Here is a 19,498-nt window from a genome sequence, read left to right on the forward strand (position 1 = left end):
ACATCAGACTCAAATGTCAGAAAATGCGTTGTGCTTGAGCCGCCGCATACACACAGCTAGAGGAGGGAGCGACATGTAGCTTTTACTTGGAGTTATTTTGGCGTGTTGTGTACAGTCAAGTCAGTAGTGGTGGTGTTTCTGGCAGTACAATCAGCCCAGACGCACACGCCAAAGCCGCGTACATGTACCCGGCATCAACGGGATTCAGATCAACCACAGCTGCTTCAGCCTTCAGCTTCGACTGGAAATTGAACTGTTCGAACAGAACTAACCGAATTTTGTCGCTTGATAGAGTTTGACGTAGTCTCCGCTACTTTGTCCCTTATGATTGTTGCTGCTGGATCTGCTGTAACAGGAGAGTGAAATAATTCCCTAAACTATGGGATGGCGGCCCTATCCTCCCCAGTCCGTTCCAGGGCCGTCAGCGACGTAAGCGCTGTTTCTTCCGATCAAAAAGCATCCAGTAGTGCTAATGGAGTTAGTGTAGGTACTACTGCTGAAGCTGGCGTACCGCCTACGAGAGGCACCAAGAAAAGGCTTACCACTTTCCAGAAGATATTTCGCCCGTGGAAATGGAAGAAAAGACGGAGGGTTGGGAAAGAACCACCACATGCTGATGGCGAGGCAGCAGCACAAGGTAATAGTTTGTTCCTGACTGCTAAATGTCATCTTATGTTGTGTTGTAATTTTGAATTAGTTCCAAGGGCTTGGTTGGGAATCGATGCTAATCTCAGTTTGTAACCTCGTAGGTACTTTGTATGTCCTCTGAGTGATCCCTACCGCTAGCTGTGTCTATCAGAAATGGAAGAGTTCAAGGGTTTGTTTAGTGATAGTTCTTCCAGCCACTGGTCGTAATTAATATTTTTGTCAACTGCTCCTGTGCGATTTTCTAAGAGTGTTGTAATTCACTGGAGCAGTTTTGAGTTCATGTGCAGGGCCATTCTCAAACCGAGAATGGACGCTGCGTCCCCCCGTCTTGTTTTCAGCTATGGGTATGAGTACTTGAACTGGTTCTGAACCATAGGCATTTTTCGTATAACTACGGGAGTCGTGCAATACTACGCTACCTCGTTAGCCTCAACTCCAACTGGCTTCTTCCCTCTCTTGCCCTTGACTCTTGAGTTACCTTCTTAGTGTTGATCTTGAGAAAGAAGCGGAGCAATGGGGATATGCTGGGGGTATACTGTGAATGTGTGAATGGCCATTGTGTGATTGGAAGGAGTTGTTACAGTTCAATGGTGTTTGACAATGGACGGAATCAGTGGGTTCCTAGCTATGCACGTGTGCTATGTCGTTGTCTTCCAGCACGTGTAGCTGATGACCTATGACGGGGACTTGTACAGTTGTAGTAGTACTAGTACTAGTATTTTGTAGGTGCACACAAGCAGTATGCTGCAGTGCAACTCTTGATGATGAAGACTTGAATCAAGTCAAGCAAGGGGGGGGGGGGGGAGATAGGGTTCGCTTCTACAGTTTCTCTACTGTCATTGTCATTTGTTTGGTATCAAGGTTTTCACTACTGTGTTTCCCTGATTATAAGTCACATTTGAGTAGTGAGTCGCCATGGCCACGCTCGTTTGTAAGTCACACCCCTCTTTCGACCGTGTGGTTTATTGTGGGGAAAAAGTACGAATTGTGTCAGGGGAATCATGGCATTTGTTGGTGCTTGTAACATTGTATTCATTTGATCATTAACATTCCAATGTTATAAGCCCAAAGCATGCTAGCAAGTAAATAATAGAGAGCTTCTGCTACACGCAACTACGTATCAAACTCAGTGTCAACTGCGGCGAAGTTGACACGGATTTTTCGTACGTTGCGCCGGTTGTGCTGTGCGTGGCGCACAGCGTACATGTGTACTTCACGCCACACATACTCTGTGCGCTCCTTTCATGCTCAAAGTGCTTGACGCTGCCGTAGCTCTTCACACTGAGACCAGTCTGTGTGAAGCGCGCTTCATGCGGAGAATGGTAGAAAGCATCCGTGTGAAACTTGAGTCCATGCGTACTTTGGTACGTTTTGCCGTGTAGCAGAAACTCGCTAGCATGTTATTTCTCGTCACTGGCTGCATGTTTTTTTTGTGGATTGCGCCACGAAAGCAAGAGTGCAAGCATGTACATGTATGTATTAAATAACACAGGCCCGCATGTCCTGCGAGAAGTATTTTCTGACTTTGGTACATGCTCGTGTTTTCAAGTGACGAAACGACAAATCGAATTGCTGTGGCATGATGCATAACTCCAAGGCAAGAGTGCCTGCCGTATTTCCACAAAGGGAATGCCTGACCCTTTGTTTTGGGGTTTTAAATTTGGACGAGGCGAGCTATTTTAGGATGGGTTCTTAGGGTGTGAGGGCCGGTTATGCTTTTCTGCAGGACGCCCGGGAAGACTTTTATTCAAACATTGCCTTCCAGTAGGGGCATGGTCTATAATATGCGGTTAGGGCTGTCTCCAGACGAAGATGGAAGAAGCTAGTCTATCTGACATTGTTCGGCGGATGCTGGTACACTGATAGGACATTAGTAAATGATAACCCTGTAGTGTATTGATGATGATACTATCCATGCAGAAGGCATCTTATGGAATGGCTACTAAAACGCTCCACACGTGCAGTACTACCCATGTATACTTAGACTAACTGTTCTGGGTCAACGTTAGAAAGGTTTGCTGCCTATGAATCGGAGGTTCAGGATCTGATAATGTTGTGTGCGTATGCGAGTGAAGACTTAGTTATTTGTTTTAGTGGGGGCATTGTCAATTTTCTCATGGGTCTTTGGTGACCCACTCAACCATTGCCCTTGGGTAGCATGTAGCGTATCTTGGTGTAAGATCAGTGTGTTTAGCAGCAAAAAGGTCAGAAGTTTGAGATGCGATAAATAGGAACTTCAACTTTCCCACGGCTGGTGGTGGTTGCTGCTGCTGCTGTTACTGTTATTGTTGCTGCTGCTACTGCTGCTGTTGCTGCTGCTACTGCTGCTGTTGCTGCTGCTGTTGTTGCTGCTGTTGCTGTTGCTGCTGTTGAAGCTTTCTTTTTGACGTCGCATACAGTACGAGTTGACACCCCTTCACTCCCTGCGGCGGTGGTGAAATAGGTGGATGGGATAGTGAGAAGGAGGAGAGCCAAGAAAGGGGGCACTATTGTGACCTTGTAGGCATGAACACTGTGCATGTACTGTTGTAGATACAGTCGTCCCTCTCTAATCCGGCACTTGTTTATCCAGCACCCTTGCAAACCAGCACACTTTCTGGCAAAACAGATTTTTTCAGTTCATTTTCTACGCTTTAATCCGGCACTTGAATTCCGCCTCCAACAGCGATTTTCTGCAGCAATTCACTGTGCATAATCCGATTTTCTAATCCAGCAATTGTACATCGCATACTGTCAAGGAGCATTGTAACATACACTTGGGAATATCCTATTCTAGTGCATAGGATATTCCCAAGTGTATGTTATAGACATGCATTCCACAAAGTACTTGGATTGACACAGAAAATCGCTACGTTTTGACGTACGACACAAACATGTATGTTAATAGGTGGGCAGGATTTGATCATCCAGCACCCTTGTTTATCCAGCAGAAAATGACGTTGCAAAAGGTGCCGGAGTAGAGAGGGACGACTGTATCTGCATTCCCATTTCCGTCACTCGTGTAGATGCTGGCCTTGTTTCACATTGTAAGACACTGGCCAATCCTGTACTGCTGTGGCGTACGTAAGACGCTGACCAGAAGAGCGGGCCAAGTTGCCTATCGTTGGCGGCCGGGTGCCGGTGATGTTGTTGCATGTCGAGCAGAATATCTGTGCTGTATCCTATAATGCTTGAGTTGCATTTCCAGCATATGTGTGGGTGGATGTGTTGTATCGAGAAAAGATTCAACGTGGCACAAGAGTAGTACTAGCAGGGATGTCAGTTGTTTTAATTAACCAATGGTGTAAGGTATCAAGGTGACGATTTCCCACGAGCTTGACTTCGGGCATGATCGATTGGGCGAATCCTGAGGAAGTGAGCTCAGAGACTGCGTGATCGTTTGGTCGAATCCGGAGTAGGTGTACTTGGAGTGGAATCCGACCACACCGGCCCCCACACCGGGAGTGGCTGGAGTGGAAATGGACTTTGCCGTTTTTGTACAGCTTTCACAGAACCTTTGTACGATATGCGTGCATTTTGCGTACTACACCCTTGTTTTGTTCGACTGGGCCAGCGTTGCTCGGACCACACCGAATGCTCGCACTCAATCCAGATTCGCCAATCGATGACACCCTTCATTTACTTACCGTAAGGGGAGAGAGAGAAACATCAGGGGGGGGGGGGGATCTTCGAGAACACCTAATTTATACTACAATAGAAAGGCGCATAATGGGATATTGCACTAAGGGCTGGTAGCTAACCATATCACGTATCACACCTATGGAAGTGTGGGCAAGAGAGATATGGCGCTGGTTTGAGAACAACAGACGAAGCTCAAGATCGATGGTCACATCACTTTGTGACTTCAGGTAAAGAGTTTCAGCGCCTTGACATGCTGCTTCTGCGCGCATGCTATATTGACAGCACTGGTTTGGGCCGCAGATGTACAACAACAACACCTTCAGTGTACATCGGTGCGGATGATTGTGCGCCGACGTGATAACACTGAAGCAGTCACTGTGCTGGTCCGGGAAGCATGCTGGCTGTTCCTTGAGGTGCAGGGTGAAACCACTGTCACTATTGATTGTTTGGGTGTCAGGAGGCTTCATCAGTAGCTTGTCAGGTATATATTGACTGGTGGCTTTTACCAGAATAATATTTGCGATTCAGAGCAGAGCATATCCTTGAGGAGGAGCAACTAGATTTTCAAGCCTGAGGGACAACAAAAGTTACAATTCATTCTTTGCTAGCGCCTTTTCGCAGAATATTGCCTTCACTAAAGTTTTCCCCTTTGGGTATAAATCTTGTGTGTTCCTACATATGCTGGGTTTCTGGTGTGCACTGTGCTTGCAAAAAAGCTGAAACGACTGTCAGCTACCACGCTTTGTATTCTTGCTACGCTCCTTTTTGTTTTGTTTTACACCCAAACCTTTTGAGATGAATGTAGTGAAGTTACCATCATCTTCAAACAGTATCTTATGTTCTTCCTATTTTAATAGTGTAAAACTTGTTCCTGGTATCTGAAGCGGCCGATGTTCTTTGACTCCATTGTGTTTGTGTAGGAGTTGAGTCAGGATTGACTGAGCCTACGGGTGAGTTTCCACATGTAGTTGGAAATTGGCGCTCCGATGTCGATGAGATCTGCCTTCTGCTGTGCCGCGGAAGCTTGTATTGCTGAGGTCATTCCAGTAAATAGGGCTGTCATGGTGCAGTGTATTGAACACATCGCCTGCGTGATGGCTAAACTGTGCATACGCTGTTGCTCTTCTCCTCTTGTTGCAGGCAATGCGGATGAATCTGACTCAGCTGCAGCAACATCGCCATCTGCAGCAACAGCATTACCACCAGAGCAGCCGCTTCACGACACGCCGCCTGAAGTAACTCAAGATGACACCGGTGTTCAAAGTGCGGCCTCCATTCAGGCTATGGAAGAGGTACTGAAACATGTGTGGGGTGACATGTTTTTTTAAAATTCGGTGTGTGGGCAGTAGGGCCGTCATCACGTGCCTCGGCAGGCCTGGCGACCTATCCCGTACATGTCCCGTACCGTACCGTCAAAGACAGCCGGCCACCATATTCAAATAGGGCTTTCAACGACAAGCACTAGAATGTGTGGTATGTGTGCGAAGTGTATCCGGGGACTTTTTTTACCCTTTGCGAGCGGATGACGTGTATACACGCGCCTGAACCCCATGCCTGTTCTCTGATGACATATACACGCTTCGGCTTGCATCGTGTACCGCGATGAATAGACCAGTGTACAAACTTTCTTTACTCTGTGAAAGAGCATCCGATCTCCAAAACGACACACCGTTGGAAAGGTCTTGAGCTCAGCTTTCCAGAGATATAAAGTTCTTTGCGATAGGATAAAGATTGACTTAGTGGCGACAAGATGAACACGGAAATCACGGCCTGGAGCGATCGCGATTTTTTTGTTCTCAACTTTGCAGTTCTTTGCAGCGTGCTAGGGGATTTCCCTTTTGCCCAGCGCATGCGTTATGGACATCAAATGAAGCGCGTGGATATCAGCTTTGCAAAGCAGTTTGCATCGTGAAAATCGGTTCAATTTGAGCAAGGAGCCGAAAAGAATGTGTGGCTGCGAGGTGTTGTTTCATTCCGAGGCGTTGGAAGTTTGTCAGGAGCGGCCTCACAGTCCTTGCCAATATCCTGTGCAATTTTGTGCAAATGCTCTTCTTCCGTCTTGTTCTGCGAGTCACCAAATCCTTTGCATGCCCGCAATAGGCCCGTCCATCTGTTCTTACACTGGTTCGACGTTGGAAGTTTGTCAGGAGCAGCCTCACAGTTCTCCTTTTGCCTATAATCTATCCTGTGCAGTTTTCGTCCAAATTCTCTTCTTGTAGCAGACGTTCGAAAACGAATCATCACAAGCACTACGAGCGCTAATTTGGTCCGGCTTCAGTTTGTGTGTCCACTGGAAGCCGTGCTTAATGTCAATTTCTACCTCGCACATCCTGAAACCAACCACGAAAGATAAACACAAGTATGGCTAATGTGAAGGCAGATGAGAAACGTCTTGAACAGACTGGCCGCTTGCACACATAGGACTTGCGTGTGTGCCATTTTCAAGTGAAAACTTGCGTCAGAATCTCAAAAAGAAACGGTGAACACAGCAGAAGCAGCAAAAACAAAATGCTCTGCCCGCTCGACTTCATGGCTCAGAGTAGCCAGGGCATGCTCCGTACACTCAAATGCGGTGGAGGCCCTAGTGTGTGCTCCGGGTAATCCTGTGCTAGACGAACGTGCCCTAATAAAGAAACTCATAAAAATTCAGCTACTACACATTTCCATCGTTCACTGTAGGCCTTAGTTCTGTTCGAACCATTGCATCTCAACCTGAAGTTTCTTTAGGCTTAGCTCTCCCAAGCCGTGTTTTATGGAATTGGGCTTGTTGCTATTGCATTCACAATTTGTATGTTGTATTCTACTCAATCTGCGGACAGTATTCTATAATTTGTATTCAAGTCTCTCAACCGAATGACCGATGTCTTCTGTCTGTATGTTCTTCCTAGGCGGAAGCATTCAAGCGGCGGCGTGCCAGCAGTGAAGCTGACTTGTTGACGATGGATGACTATGTTGCTGAGCCGCGCGTTACACTTGTGCCAGTCGGTGTGAGCCTCTTCCGGCCTGGCCACCGCATGCCCGGTGACGCGGAGTCACAGCCGGCAGAGGAATTGCCCGTCATCTCCGATCCGGAGCTTGTCGAGGTGGGTTTCGTGTGGACTAGTTAGGCCAAAACAAAAAATAGGCTTGCACCCCTCAAAAAGGAGACTCGGTCGGCCGGAATGAAACTTTTTTTGGATACTTTTTTTGGTTCCTCAATCGTTGTGGTATTGATGGACAAGAGCACCTACACATGTACATTGTACATAATATCATGGCAAAGATCAATGTCAAAGTTGACTGACTCACTGTTCTTGTACAGCATGTGGTGTATTCCTGTTTTCGTACATCCTGAGAAATCAAGCAAACAGTTCGAGTCCTTCCAGCTCCTAGCTCGTATCGACCCCGGAGGTTTTCGAGCCGACAGCTGAGAATCTCTGCTACCTTGTAGGTGTTTCGATTGTGGAATTCGGTTGAGATTTGACTGAGTTATGACTCGTTGAGTGCACTTGCACACATGGCATTGCCACCGTTTGTATCAGGGAGTAGTAAAATACAGGGAGGTGACACGCCACTAATCGTGATTTTTGATGGGTGCCTCGCGCTTGTTTTTTTTTTCTTTCGCAAAAAAAGATGATCTGTTGAATCAATCTTGAGTATTTGTCGAAGAACCAATTCCGTGAAAAGGTCTATCCATCTCATGGAACAGCATTTGTTTTGCTCTTGTGATACATCTGTGTCATCGTCATATGGAAAGGTACCACCCTTCCGAAATTCGTCCCGATCGACGGCATGGAGCAATAGAACGAAGGTGATTTCCTTGAGAACAATACGTGTACGATTGGAGATGAAAAGCGAGTGGACCGATTTCGAAGTCGAAAAATCTCTAGGACACCACACGATCGGCACTAATTTCTCCTCAGTTGTGATCAACCAGTACTTCTCTACCTTCTTTGTGATGATGAGCATTTCATATTATGGTATGCTAGAGATTCGGGAGTTCACTTTTCGGAATGAAATGTTCCTAAGTATGTCACGGATTGAAGCGCGGGCTACGTCGTCGTAAACAGCTTGTATCGACACAGGAAAAATCTACGGCACGCAGGGATATCTCCCAAAGACTAAGTGATACCACTCTTGCTGGACTTCTATCCTGACACAGTGGTAGTTTGGTCGACTACCAAACTTTGTGAAGGCAGACAATTGTTGGAAATTCTCAGCGCTGAATTTCTACGGGCTGCAGTAGGAGTCTCTTTGGCGGTAGGTATTTTACTACTCCCTGATCGAGAGAATCCTGATCCGCGCGCGTGTCTACACACTTCGGTACCCATAGTACCCCAATCTCACCCGCCGGGTGAAAACGGTGCTGAGGCAATCGTCAAACTGGCCGTACATGCTCGTGTCACCTCCCTGTATTTTACTACTCCCTGGTTTGTATACATTTGGGACCAAAAAAAGTTTCAGAATTTGGGAAAAAGTGGCCCGGTCGGGCGACCGGAAACAAGGTCATTATTTGTTTTGGCCTTAGTATTTCAGTTCATGTAGTGGTATGGGGTATGCTGTGTGCCGCCAAGTCCTTGGAAACTTCTGTTTTGTTAGTGGAGCGCACATTTTCACCGCTTGTCAATCACATGATATGATCGCCAGCAGTAAAACCACTCGTTTCCTGTTGGAAGCGTACAATGGCTGTGTAATTCCTGTTTGTAAACATGTTGCTGCTCACTCCTAATTTGTACACTGAATTTCCAAATATCACTGTCACCCTAATTGTGATGGTGCTAGCTCGCTAGTTCTGTTAGCGATGTGCAAACAAGCAAGTACCACCCATCTCCACTACAGTACAAAGTAGATGCGTGCTGGAAAATATAAGGGGCCATCCATAAATAGATATTTATTTAGAAACAAAAACTAGTCGTTTAGGGGGGGGGGGGGGGGGGTTGAGCGCCTGTTTGTTTCTCGAAAAATATCGGTGCACAATTTGTGTGTGTGGCACGTCCAGAAAAAAAGATAAAAATATCGACACTGCACCGTTTGTATGTGTTCGTTTCTGAGGGAGGGGGGGGGGGGGGGAGGTTGAAGTGAAATGACTAGTTTTCGTTTCTATTTAATATCGGTATTTACGGATGGCCCCTAAGCATGCTGCTTATAGTGGAGAATATATTATGATATTGGTAAGCGAGAGCTTCACAAAAACTCTTTCTTACTTTGTTATCGATCGCTTTCACAGTATTTCCCTGTGTCTGCTGTGGCTCTGTGTGTTTTGTCATGTGAAGATGATCCGTACGTCGAAGAAAGAGAATGCAACGCCATCGCCAGTGCACGATAAGCCACGGAGACGGAAAACTGGCAACTCGAGTATACTGGTGTCCAGCACCAGTCCGCACGCATCACCGGCTGTCAGCCAGGCGTCCTCTTCGAATGACAGCGGCCAAAGTACTGTTGGCGGTGCAGACGGTCCTCGGCAACCCGTCGCCTCCGCTGCTGCCACTTCCAATGGTAATGGTGCTGCGGTATCTACTGATGGCGGTAGTAGCAACCGTGCTAACGATAGCGACAGCGACGATGAAGATGTGCCAGCCACAGGTACTTTGAACTATTTCCGTATGCTCTTTCCTTTGTACGGTCTGTACGGGTGGGGGTAGTGCAATCACTGTGCTTTGATTTTGTGTATCAAGTACAGTACATGATTGTATAGGCAGAGGGGTTTTGACATTGTGCTGTGAGTGAGTGACTACAGGTTTTCAGCACACAAGCATTCACGAAGCCTCCTTCTGTTCCCTCCTTGTGCTCTCTATGTCGTATGTCACAGGTCTCGCTGCAAAAGTAAAGAGAAAAGACACTCTGAATCGCCACATCGAAGGAGGTGAGTATGGTCATGGATGTTGGCCGCGCCTATCGGTCACACTACACATCGCGGTGTGTCATTCCATTCATCACCGTGATGTGTACTGTACAGTACTGTATTTGTAGCATGTGATATGGTAGGGCCGCGAACGTGAACCACGAATGCATCCAGGTGCAGAAACCGGGTAACCAAGCTGCAGCATGCTTTGCTCTACCAGCATAATTATCATAGTGACTCATTTGTACTGAGCAGTACACAGAAGATTGCCTGAAGTGGACGGTTTGAAGTACAGTGCATGTCTAACAACAAGGAAGAGATTACCTTTCGTCTGCCGAATGCCACGTGATTTTTTGGTTTGATTGCAACGAACGTTTTCTGTCTTTAGTGCTGCTATAACTCTCCTTTTGTGGCACAGCCCTCACTCGATTGTGCAATACGCTCGTAACTTCTTGAACATGTTCGATTAGCGAGGAATACTACAGCTTTTATGCCTTTTTATTGTTCTGCATAAACGCATGTGTGTACATTCACACTGACCTCCTTTTACTGTTTCTCGAAATCATTTTGTTTCAGACAACCCCACGCAGTGGAAGAGATCAGCGGCATCTGAGGATGATGACTCAGAATCTGAGGATGTTCGCAAAGAGCGCGCAGTAGTTGGTAACAAACTCGTGCGGTAAGCAGTCGAATGCACGCCATCCTTATCGCCATTATCACGGCTTCAGGGCGGCTGGGCGTGCCATTGGCACATCATTTTTGCACTGTCCTGTGGTGCACCACTTCGAAAGAATCTCCACAATACTAAATTGATCTGCCAGACTGCCATGTTTCTGCGAGAAGATGATTTGATCACAATCTACCCTTTCTCATCCCCAATGGTATTGGCCAAGCTGGTGGAAGCCCCAGGCCTGCTTGCTGTCATCATAGTGGCTGTTGTTTATCGTGTAAGTAACGGCGCTTGTCTCTTGTTATTGCCTGAATCTCTCTCCTTCTCTCTCTCCCTGTAGGCGACTGAGTCAACGTCCCAGCAAGGAAGAGCTCGAGCAACGCAACATTCTTCACCGTGAGTCATCATTCATCCTCTATGTGTTGCCTACTGCTGTGGACATGGAAATCCGGTCACAGATTACCGGGACCGGCACCCTCAGTACAGAAGGTTGCATGCACAATGCACATGTTGATCGCATGCCAACTCACGGCTGCTGCATGGCCAGCGCTCTGGGGCCGTTTGACCTCCGACTGGATTTCCATGTCCACGACAGTAGTTGTTGTTCTCTTCGACACCCTTTCTTGTGTTCTGTCCTGCTTTTCTCTATTGCTATCACTGATAGCTGCGTGAGCTCCAGACACTTCAGTAGATTGAAAGCAGCTCATACAACTCTAGATGATATGAGGTTGTTAGGAATATATCTTCAATTATTGATCAAAGAGCAAAACAGTGTCTAAGTTCTACTTATAATCGTGATAGTCATCACTAATGTCTTATGTTTATCTGTTTCAACCGTCTTCAGTACCGTATTTTCTGGAGTACAAGCCGCACGCAGATTGTTTGTCTCTTAATTCGACCCTTGTAGTGTCCCAGGCTTTTGTTGGACGAATTACTAGTCTTTAAAATGTGGCCTATACTCCGGAGAATACGGTATTCCACTCGTATACTGGTCCTTACTCTTCCCCCATGATGGCATAGCCACAGCAGCAGCAGTCGTCTTCAAACTTGCTCTAATGTTTAGTGATGGTGTCGTATTGTGCTGACCAGGTCACTCAACGGATGAAATACACATGGCGCGCGATGAAGTCAAGTCGACGCTACAACGGAAAGTGAGTGCCGTAAAATCTTGCTGCCCTTGCACGCACCTCTTTCCTTTTTGTTTGTACCATGCACGCCACCCCTGCACCATACATCCACGCAGCAAAGGATTTCTGCCCGTGGATCACGTGGCAGCCCTAGTGTTAGTCTCGATGATGAAGCTGTTGGTGACTAGGCTTTCGTCGAACATGACTACATTATAACATAGACCTCTTGATCTGAAAGTTTTACGAACAGAAAATACATACAATAGCAACACCACCGACAATCGATTCAGAAGTACATGTGCTGGTGACGATACGACAAAGAGACCCGCGTTCGCCGTAAGAAGAGTCTCCAGATACGGACCGATGCAGTGCGTGGTCGTACAATTGGCCTTCCTCTTGCCGTAGCAAACTTTCTTTGCGATGGTTCAGTCAGGAAACATTGTTGAAAACAATGTGCCCATTCCTTCAGAACTTTTGGAGAACAATGATTATAGATGTTTTGGGCTCAGTATCCAAGTTTAAATCCATTGATAATTCATTAGTATTAGGGCAATGAAAATGGAATCTACAGAACATCACATGATGCTCGATCTAGGTACTTCGAAGTACAATCAGTTCTGTCACATCTTGCCAATCCATCTCCGCTGTGTATCATCGACTATCTGCCATGCACAAACTGGTACCCCGGCCTGCATCTGCTACCTCTGACCAGGGAAGGCTGCAGCACCCCTGCGAGTGTGGAAATGTTTGCGCATTGCTATACTTAAAGACTTGTTATTATAACGAGTCGCAAATTTAACGATTGTCCAAAATTCATAGGTTAACGAGAAGATACGTGAGCGATCTTGCCGTCTTCAGGCATACAGGCATATCCACACATAACACAAATCAGGAATTAGACCTCAACAGAACTTATTATAGCAAAGAAATGTAACTCGTTGAAACGTTAGATTTACTTCCCCGTTATATTTACATGTCTTACAGTAACTTGTTTATGTCCGTGTTGTGTGTGTGTGTGTGTGTGTGTGTGTGTGTGTGTGTGTGTGTGTGTGTGTGTGTGTGTGTGTGTGTGTGTGTGTGTGTGTGTGTGTGTGACAGCTGAGTCGGCGACCAACAATCAAAGAACTGCGAGAGCGCAACATTCTCATACAGTAAGTATTAGTTTAGAACGTGTCACTGTTCGGCATTGTTAATGTGTGCCTTTAGATTTTCAGTACGTGTATATTCATCTTGGTCTGGACTGCTGACTGGTTCATCCACACTTTCGTACTGTAGAGACGTACTAAGTAATGGGGGGGGGGGGGGGTGTGCTTCAGACTAGACGATCACTATAGGCCTATTGTCCCTGGCTCACACACACACACACACACAGTGGCATTGGCATGTGCAAACTGCATTGTGAGCGCTGGCGCGCCGTGGGCACAATTGGAATTCAAGTGCTGTGCTGCGCAATCCCACTGTCTGAACGGCGAAACTGCGAAACAGTCATCGACTCGGCGACTGGCACTGTGGTGGGGAAGAGCGTGAGGACGATGAGACAGCGACGGCAGCAGCTACTGAGTTACCACTTGCTTGTGTTGGAAGAATTCTCGATTGCTCCTCTGACAACACTGTTTTCTTTGTGTGTTGCACGGTATGCATGGGATCAGTGCGTGCAGGCCCAGTTCTCCTGTACAAGGTAGGTGAGCATTCACAGCGGGCCTCGTGCTGACTGCTGCACTCCAGTTAGGGATGTCAGCGAACGCACTGCGCAGGCCTCTGCGCACGCATTGCGTCATCGATTTTTTGAACGTGATCGCGGCCGACAGAGAAAACATGGCCGCGGTCTGTTTGCACCACTGAGAGTCGTAAAATCACTGTTCTTCTGTCCCCGCGACCATTCAAATCATATTCGATACTCGAGGACCCACGAACTCACCACGTTCTCCCCGGTCGATTTCTCTGAAAGTTTGCACATCGTGAAACACCAGTATGAGAGGTGTTCAGGCCAATTTTCAAGGAATTTCCCTGGTTGGATCGTTCCAAAATCGGACTTCCATTTCTCGCTCGCAGCCATTTCTTGCGCGATGGAAGTGCCCTGCCCTGGTGAGTAACCAGCATCGCGCTTGGTAGAGAGTTGCTGCAATCAGCTCCCTGATGTCTTCGCTGCCATTGCCAGAAGCGATGGACCATGAATTTGTTTGAGAGTCTCTGGATGCTACTATTCCTCAGCCTAGTTTTCAGCCATTCCGTGCATCTTCTTCGCACGATTTAGTTTGCAAAAAAAATGAAAGTGTCCATGAGTTTTCTTGTCGGCCGCGCGTAGATGGGCCAGGCTGACCTGCGCAGATGGGCTGCGCAGTGCGTTCGCTGATATCCCTACTCCAGTCATCTCCAGCGTGAGTAGTGTTGTTTCCCAGTGCCCTGACCTTGTGTGGTTGCTTTTCTTTTCTCTTTCTCTTTAGTTTTGCAAACTACTGCGAAGTGACTGGCGCTGTGGACTATGACCGACAGTAAGTTTACCCCTTCTCTTTGGTTGTCGTCCGTGTTCTAGTGTGTCCTATAGCATATGTTCGCTGGAAATTAGGAGATTTTACACTTATACGGTGCACGTGATCCACTTTCGGTCAGTTTTCCCACACGTGACACAGATTTGGCTTCGCATTGGAGCAGAAAGGGGGCAAAATATCGAGTGGCCGGGCAAAATCAAAATATCGATGATGAGCCAGCAAAATGTTGCCGCAAAATATTGCAAAATATCACTGGCAAACTCGGGCTTTGCCTAGTTTGCAGCGGCGGAACTTCACATCACGTGACTGAACCCGTACACATTATTTGCACCCTGTGTATGATAGATGCAGTGGCCCTGTTGCGGGCTTCTGTTCCCGTACATGCACATGCAATGGCAGCTATTTTGTGTGAAGCAGACAAGTGGTACTTGGCATGCACATGATGCATGTATGGAGTAGAGGAGAAGACGTGTTACAAGTACAGGTCAGACCTCGCTATAACATAAACCTCGCTATATCGACCCTCGCTATAACATAATTTCTCCTATCCCCCAGAGATTACGTTATACCGAGGTCTGACCTGTATGCGGTGTGTGTTGTTTGCTTTGCAGTGCGGATAAGCCCTGGACGCGCCTCCGAGGTCCAGACAAGGCCCTTATTCGCCGTGAGCTGAACGAGTTCAAAAGTTCTGAAATGGAAGTGCACCCGGACAGTGCCTACATGACCCGGTAAGCACATTGGCTACAGGTGTATACTTGGTCCGCGTCAGCAATATTGTCGCTTATCTTTCGACAATTTGTTACTTAGACTTTGGACATCAACGCGTGCACTTGAAGTGATAAAACTTGGTACGATGGAAGGTAAGGTATAGAAGGACAACTAGCTATGAGGAATTTATTGTCCAAGGAAAGGTTCCTACTTTTATCGGTCCTTCTCGTCGCTGCTCTCGACGCTGGTGACAAATATTTTTGCTCGGGATCGACTCTCTTGCTTTTGCAAGCTCATCTCTCTTCCTCTCCGCTGCCTGGCTATTTTCTAAAGAGAAGTCGATCGTGACGGTCGCCTTCTCTATAGGACTTTGCGTGGGCAGCACGACAGCCTGTGTGGTTCAAATCAGACGCCGTTCTTTGCAAGATTTTATTTTGAACGACGACGACGCGTACAGTACTTGCAAATCTCCACGACGCGCTGGATACTTCAAATGTTGAGCTGGAGGTGAGGGACCTGCGATCTCAGCTTCACGAGCGATCCCTGAGGTGAGCGATCTCGGCCGTTCAGCAAAATAGAGCTGATTCCGAGTGGCCGATTACTTTCTTGTGGCTTGCGCTGCTCTTGCCTGCACAGCGTAACAAGATAATCTATTTTGATGCGGCGCTGTATCAATCAGAATCACCCACTCGTCGCTCTCGAAATCCTCTCGAAATCTAGCTAGACCTTTCAGGTACTAGTCAACTAACTTACTAACCAAAATTGGGATGAAATGGGTTGCCAAGTGAGCATTGGCGACATATAAACAAAGCTGAAAGATAAGCGACAATATCGCTGATGCGGACCAAGTATGTTTACTTCATGTACACACTACATGTGTTGCAAACAGAATGTTGTCCACGGTCAATGTTGCACGAGAAAAGTAGCTGGTATGTAGCCGGTGCACTTGGAGATTATCAGCGTGTTTCTCTTGCTAAGGGCAAACATGATGGCCTTTGTCTGTGTGTGCGTGCATGTATACGTGTGCGTGCGTGTATATGTGTGCGTGCGTGTATACGTGTGCGTGCGTGTATACGTGTGCGTGCGTGTATATGTGTGCGTGCGTGTATACGTGTGCGTGCGTGTATACGTGTGCGTGCGTGTATATGTGTGCGTGCGTGTATACGTGTGCGTGCGTGTATATGTGTGCGTGCGTGTATACGTGTGCGTGCGTGTATATGTGTGCGTGCGTGTATACGTGTGCGTGCGGGTATACGTGTGCGTGCGTGTATATGTGTGCGTGCGTGTATACGTGTGCGTGCGGGTATACGTGTGCGTGCGGGTATATGTGTGCGTGCGTGTATACGTGTGCGTGCGGGTATACGTGTGCGTGCGGGTATACGTGTGCGTGCGTGTATATGTGTGCGTGCGTGTATACGTGTGCGTGCGGGTATACGTGTGCGTGCGGGTATACGTGTGCGTGCGTGTATATGTGTGCGTGCGTGTATACGTGTGCGTGTACAGATTCCACAAGCCGTAGTGCTGGTCGTTACCGGTCATGCTCGCTGGTGGCTTGCGAATCGGACCAGGCAGCGGCACTGGTATACCAGGCCGGGCATCTCTGCCATATCGTACCTGACCAACGTTCTCTACATGAAACTACTCACAACTATCATCCTGCTGCCGCACATTGCCTGCGCGATCCCTATCCTGCTGCTGCCACACATTGCCTGCGCGATGCTCACCCGCCACTCCAGCACTGCTGATTTTACTTTACACTACAGCAACAGCCTATACTTTCGAATATTCTGAGCAGCTGTTCTCATTACCCTGCCACCTCTCTCTCTCTTTCTTCCTCTTTCTCTCTATCTATATTTCTCGTTCCGAACATGGTTTCGACTGCTTGAGAAGGAATGGCTCCTTCCTTTCTTTCTTTCTTTTTTTACCTTCATTTTGATCTGCGGGCAACAATGAACTCACCGATGCCTTTTGGTTGAGGTTCATCTTTATTTGCCTATTATGACTGAACAGTCGAGGACATGAGGTGCACAGAGAGGAAGCGCTGGCACGCGTGGCCTTGCTGCAAACAGAGGACTTCGTCTCCGCTGCATAAACTGACTCACACTGAATATACGAATGTAGACTGCAAGTAGTCATGTTATTATGGCGCATGCACACGGCATACGCACGCTTACCCATGTCCCCGTTATCATTGCACCTTCGTACTGTCACTGTGCGCACACCTTCTTACTCTCGTCTCTCTCTTTACGCTAGCCCTCGCATTTTAGGACATTTTAGTAGTTTTCCTTATTGATTTTTCCGAGCTGGTCTCTCTATCATTCAGCTAGTCAGCACCGCTGCCTGCTTCAGTCTGCTGACAATGGCTTGTGTTTAGTTTCTAGTTGTGTAAATATCGGCCAGATTGTTCGCCCTTGCGCGCGTGTGTGTGTGTGCTTGCTGCTCGTGTGCGACTGAATGCTTTGCTCTTTATCTGTATGTCATTGATTACTTTCTCGCTTTTTCCTCGTTCTGTACTCTTCGTTGTCGTGTGGGGTCAGTTTCTGTGCTCCGATTGTCCACCCCACGTCGTCTTTGTTTTTGTTCTCATGGTGTGTTAACTCTGGATATTTTTTAATGAAAAAGATTTCCTGGTCATGTCCTTGACTTTCTGAGGGATGTTCATGAATATTGCTTGCTACCTTCTTTCTCTCTGTCTTTCCTCTGTTTTTTTTTAGAAGTTCACATGTTTCAAACGATGCACATTCGTCCCTCTACATGTATATTTAGGGTTCTTTTTTCTTTTCTTTTGTAGTTTGCTTGTTTCTGCTGCAGCGTGTGTACATAGCTCTTCCAGTGGCGTGCCGCTCTGTGTAGGTCAGACCTAGAGCTACATAATTGACCTTTCTCTGCTCATTGCTTCCATTATAATTATACTCTGCATCTTGTACCCGTTGTTATTCTGGTCGTTGCTGTTGCCGCCGCCGCTGCGTTTCTTGTGGATGTGTGGTGCTGTACCATAGAGTACATTGAGTATTCTCCTTCCTGTTAGGCAAAGAAAATGGCGGCTGTTGGGCTGCTGATAACTCTGTATTCGCATTCGTGTCTTGGCCCATGGTGGTGTGTTGTGTGTCACGGTGTGTGTGCGCGTCCGTATATGCGCCTTGATCTGTTTCATTCTGATCTTTGGCTGTACATCCACTGCATTAAATGCAGATTTTCAAATTTTGAAGAGTCGTGTGCCTGCTTGTCTTGTGACGGGTATACATGATGCGTGCATTCTCGTGTACTGTGTTGGTGAGGTGCATGCATGATTGTGGACCGATTGGATTCTGAGAAGCATTTGTTGGAATGATGTGAGAAGGCCTCCCTCCAGTATTGCCAATTAATTCAGTACAAAATGACTCACAAGAAAGCGCCACAGAAGAACTCCATTTGCTCGTTGGATTTGCCACGGAATTTAGAATTGCTGTTTTATGATTTTAGTGAAAAGTATTTTTTACATGATTGTATACAGAAAAAGTGTCGCAATATCACAAGTCATGCAAAGCGAAGTACATAAATCAGGGTGTGCACCTCTACACAATTTGTAACTCCTGCTCACTTTGACCCATGCCTAGCGCCCAGGAGAGGGGGGGGGGGGGGGCTATTTTTCGCTGACGTCAACTTTTCCAGGGATCGGCATTGCATGTGCACGTGGCCAGCACAAGCGAGTCGTATAAATAAACCTAGTTTTATCAAGGTCACCGCGTGATTCCGGTGAACACTGCCAGCCCGGCGCCCCCAGATTGAAGGATTTCCAGGTCTATTCATACCCCCAAACAAGCCTCGGATATTAACTTTACTTCAATTAAATGTTTCGTAATAAGTATTCGCACGCAACAACGCAAATCCACACAATTCAGTAGACACTTCTTTTCTATCAAACGTTTTCTTCCCGGCCCTTCTCTTCAAGACAGTACAGGGAATGTTGTAAATTTGAAAAACACATAACTATAATTTATAGAGAATGAAAGAAAGAAAAAAGTCAACACTTCAACATACATGTAGGTGTTAAAATGATTAAAGTGTTAAAAACTCAAAAACAAACAGCTGCAAGTTGTAGACAAACACGTTGAACACATCAGGGAACACTTGTCACACTTTCACGAGGTGTGACACCAAACAACTGCAACGATAACACATTCTCCTTCTGTACACATAGTTCTGGATCTAGTTTACGAATATACAGAGCTTCTAACACAGCAAGATGTAACTTAGACCTTCCACGAGTCAAAATCGAAAAGATATCATCACTATACAACTTACGACAACTAGCACTGCCCGACAAATGACGCTTGATGGACGATGTCCGATCACTTAGCTCTGTCACCTTCGACGCCTGCCGTTGTTCTCTTCCGTTAGGCTTGTTTGGTTGGTTGCTCCGGTCCACACCTCC

General features: G+C 46.9%; 1 protein-coding gene across 2 annotated transcripts; it reads left to right on the plus strand.

Moving 5' to 3' along the window:
- The first annotated feature begins 10 nt into the window (after positions 1 to 10).
- LOC135804938 (phosphatase and actin regulator 2-like) lies at positions 11 to 18,153 on the plus strand. Of its 2 annotated transcripts, XM_065318919.1 has the most exons (13): positions 11 to 637; positions 5,190 to 5,219; positions 5,410 to 5,561; positions 7,158 to 7,352; positions 9,522 to 9,831; positions 10,058 to 10,111; positions 10,667 to 10,769; positions 11,101 to 11,156; positions 11,850 to 11,911; positions 12,986 to 13,038; positions 14,332 to 14,379; positions 14,988 to 15,104; positions 16,588 to 18,153. In XM_065318919.1, exons 1-13 carry the CDS (start codon positions 385 to 387, stop codon positions 16,601 to 16,603), a joined length of 1,449 nt encoding a protein of 482 aa, XP_065174991.1. In that variant the 5' UTR covers positions 11 to 384; the 3' UTR covers positions 16,604 to 18,153. The 2 variants fall into 2 exon arrangements, with proteins under 2 accessions (XP_065174991.1, XP_065174992.1); XM_065318920.1 differs by lacking the exon at positions 5,190 to 5,219.
- Positions 18,154 to 19,498: the final 1,345 nt, after the last annotated feature.

The sequence above is a fragment of the Sycon ciliatum genome, chromosome 1 (assembly GCF_964019385.1).
Source record: "Sycon ciliatum chromosome 1, ocSycCili1.1, whole genome shotgun sequence".
In the NCBI taxonomy this organism is placed as follows: domain Eukaryota; kingdom Metazoa; phylum Porifera; class Calcarea; order Leucosolenida; family Sycettidae; genus Sycon; species Sycon ciliatum.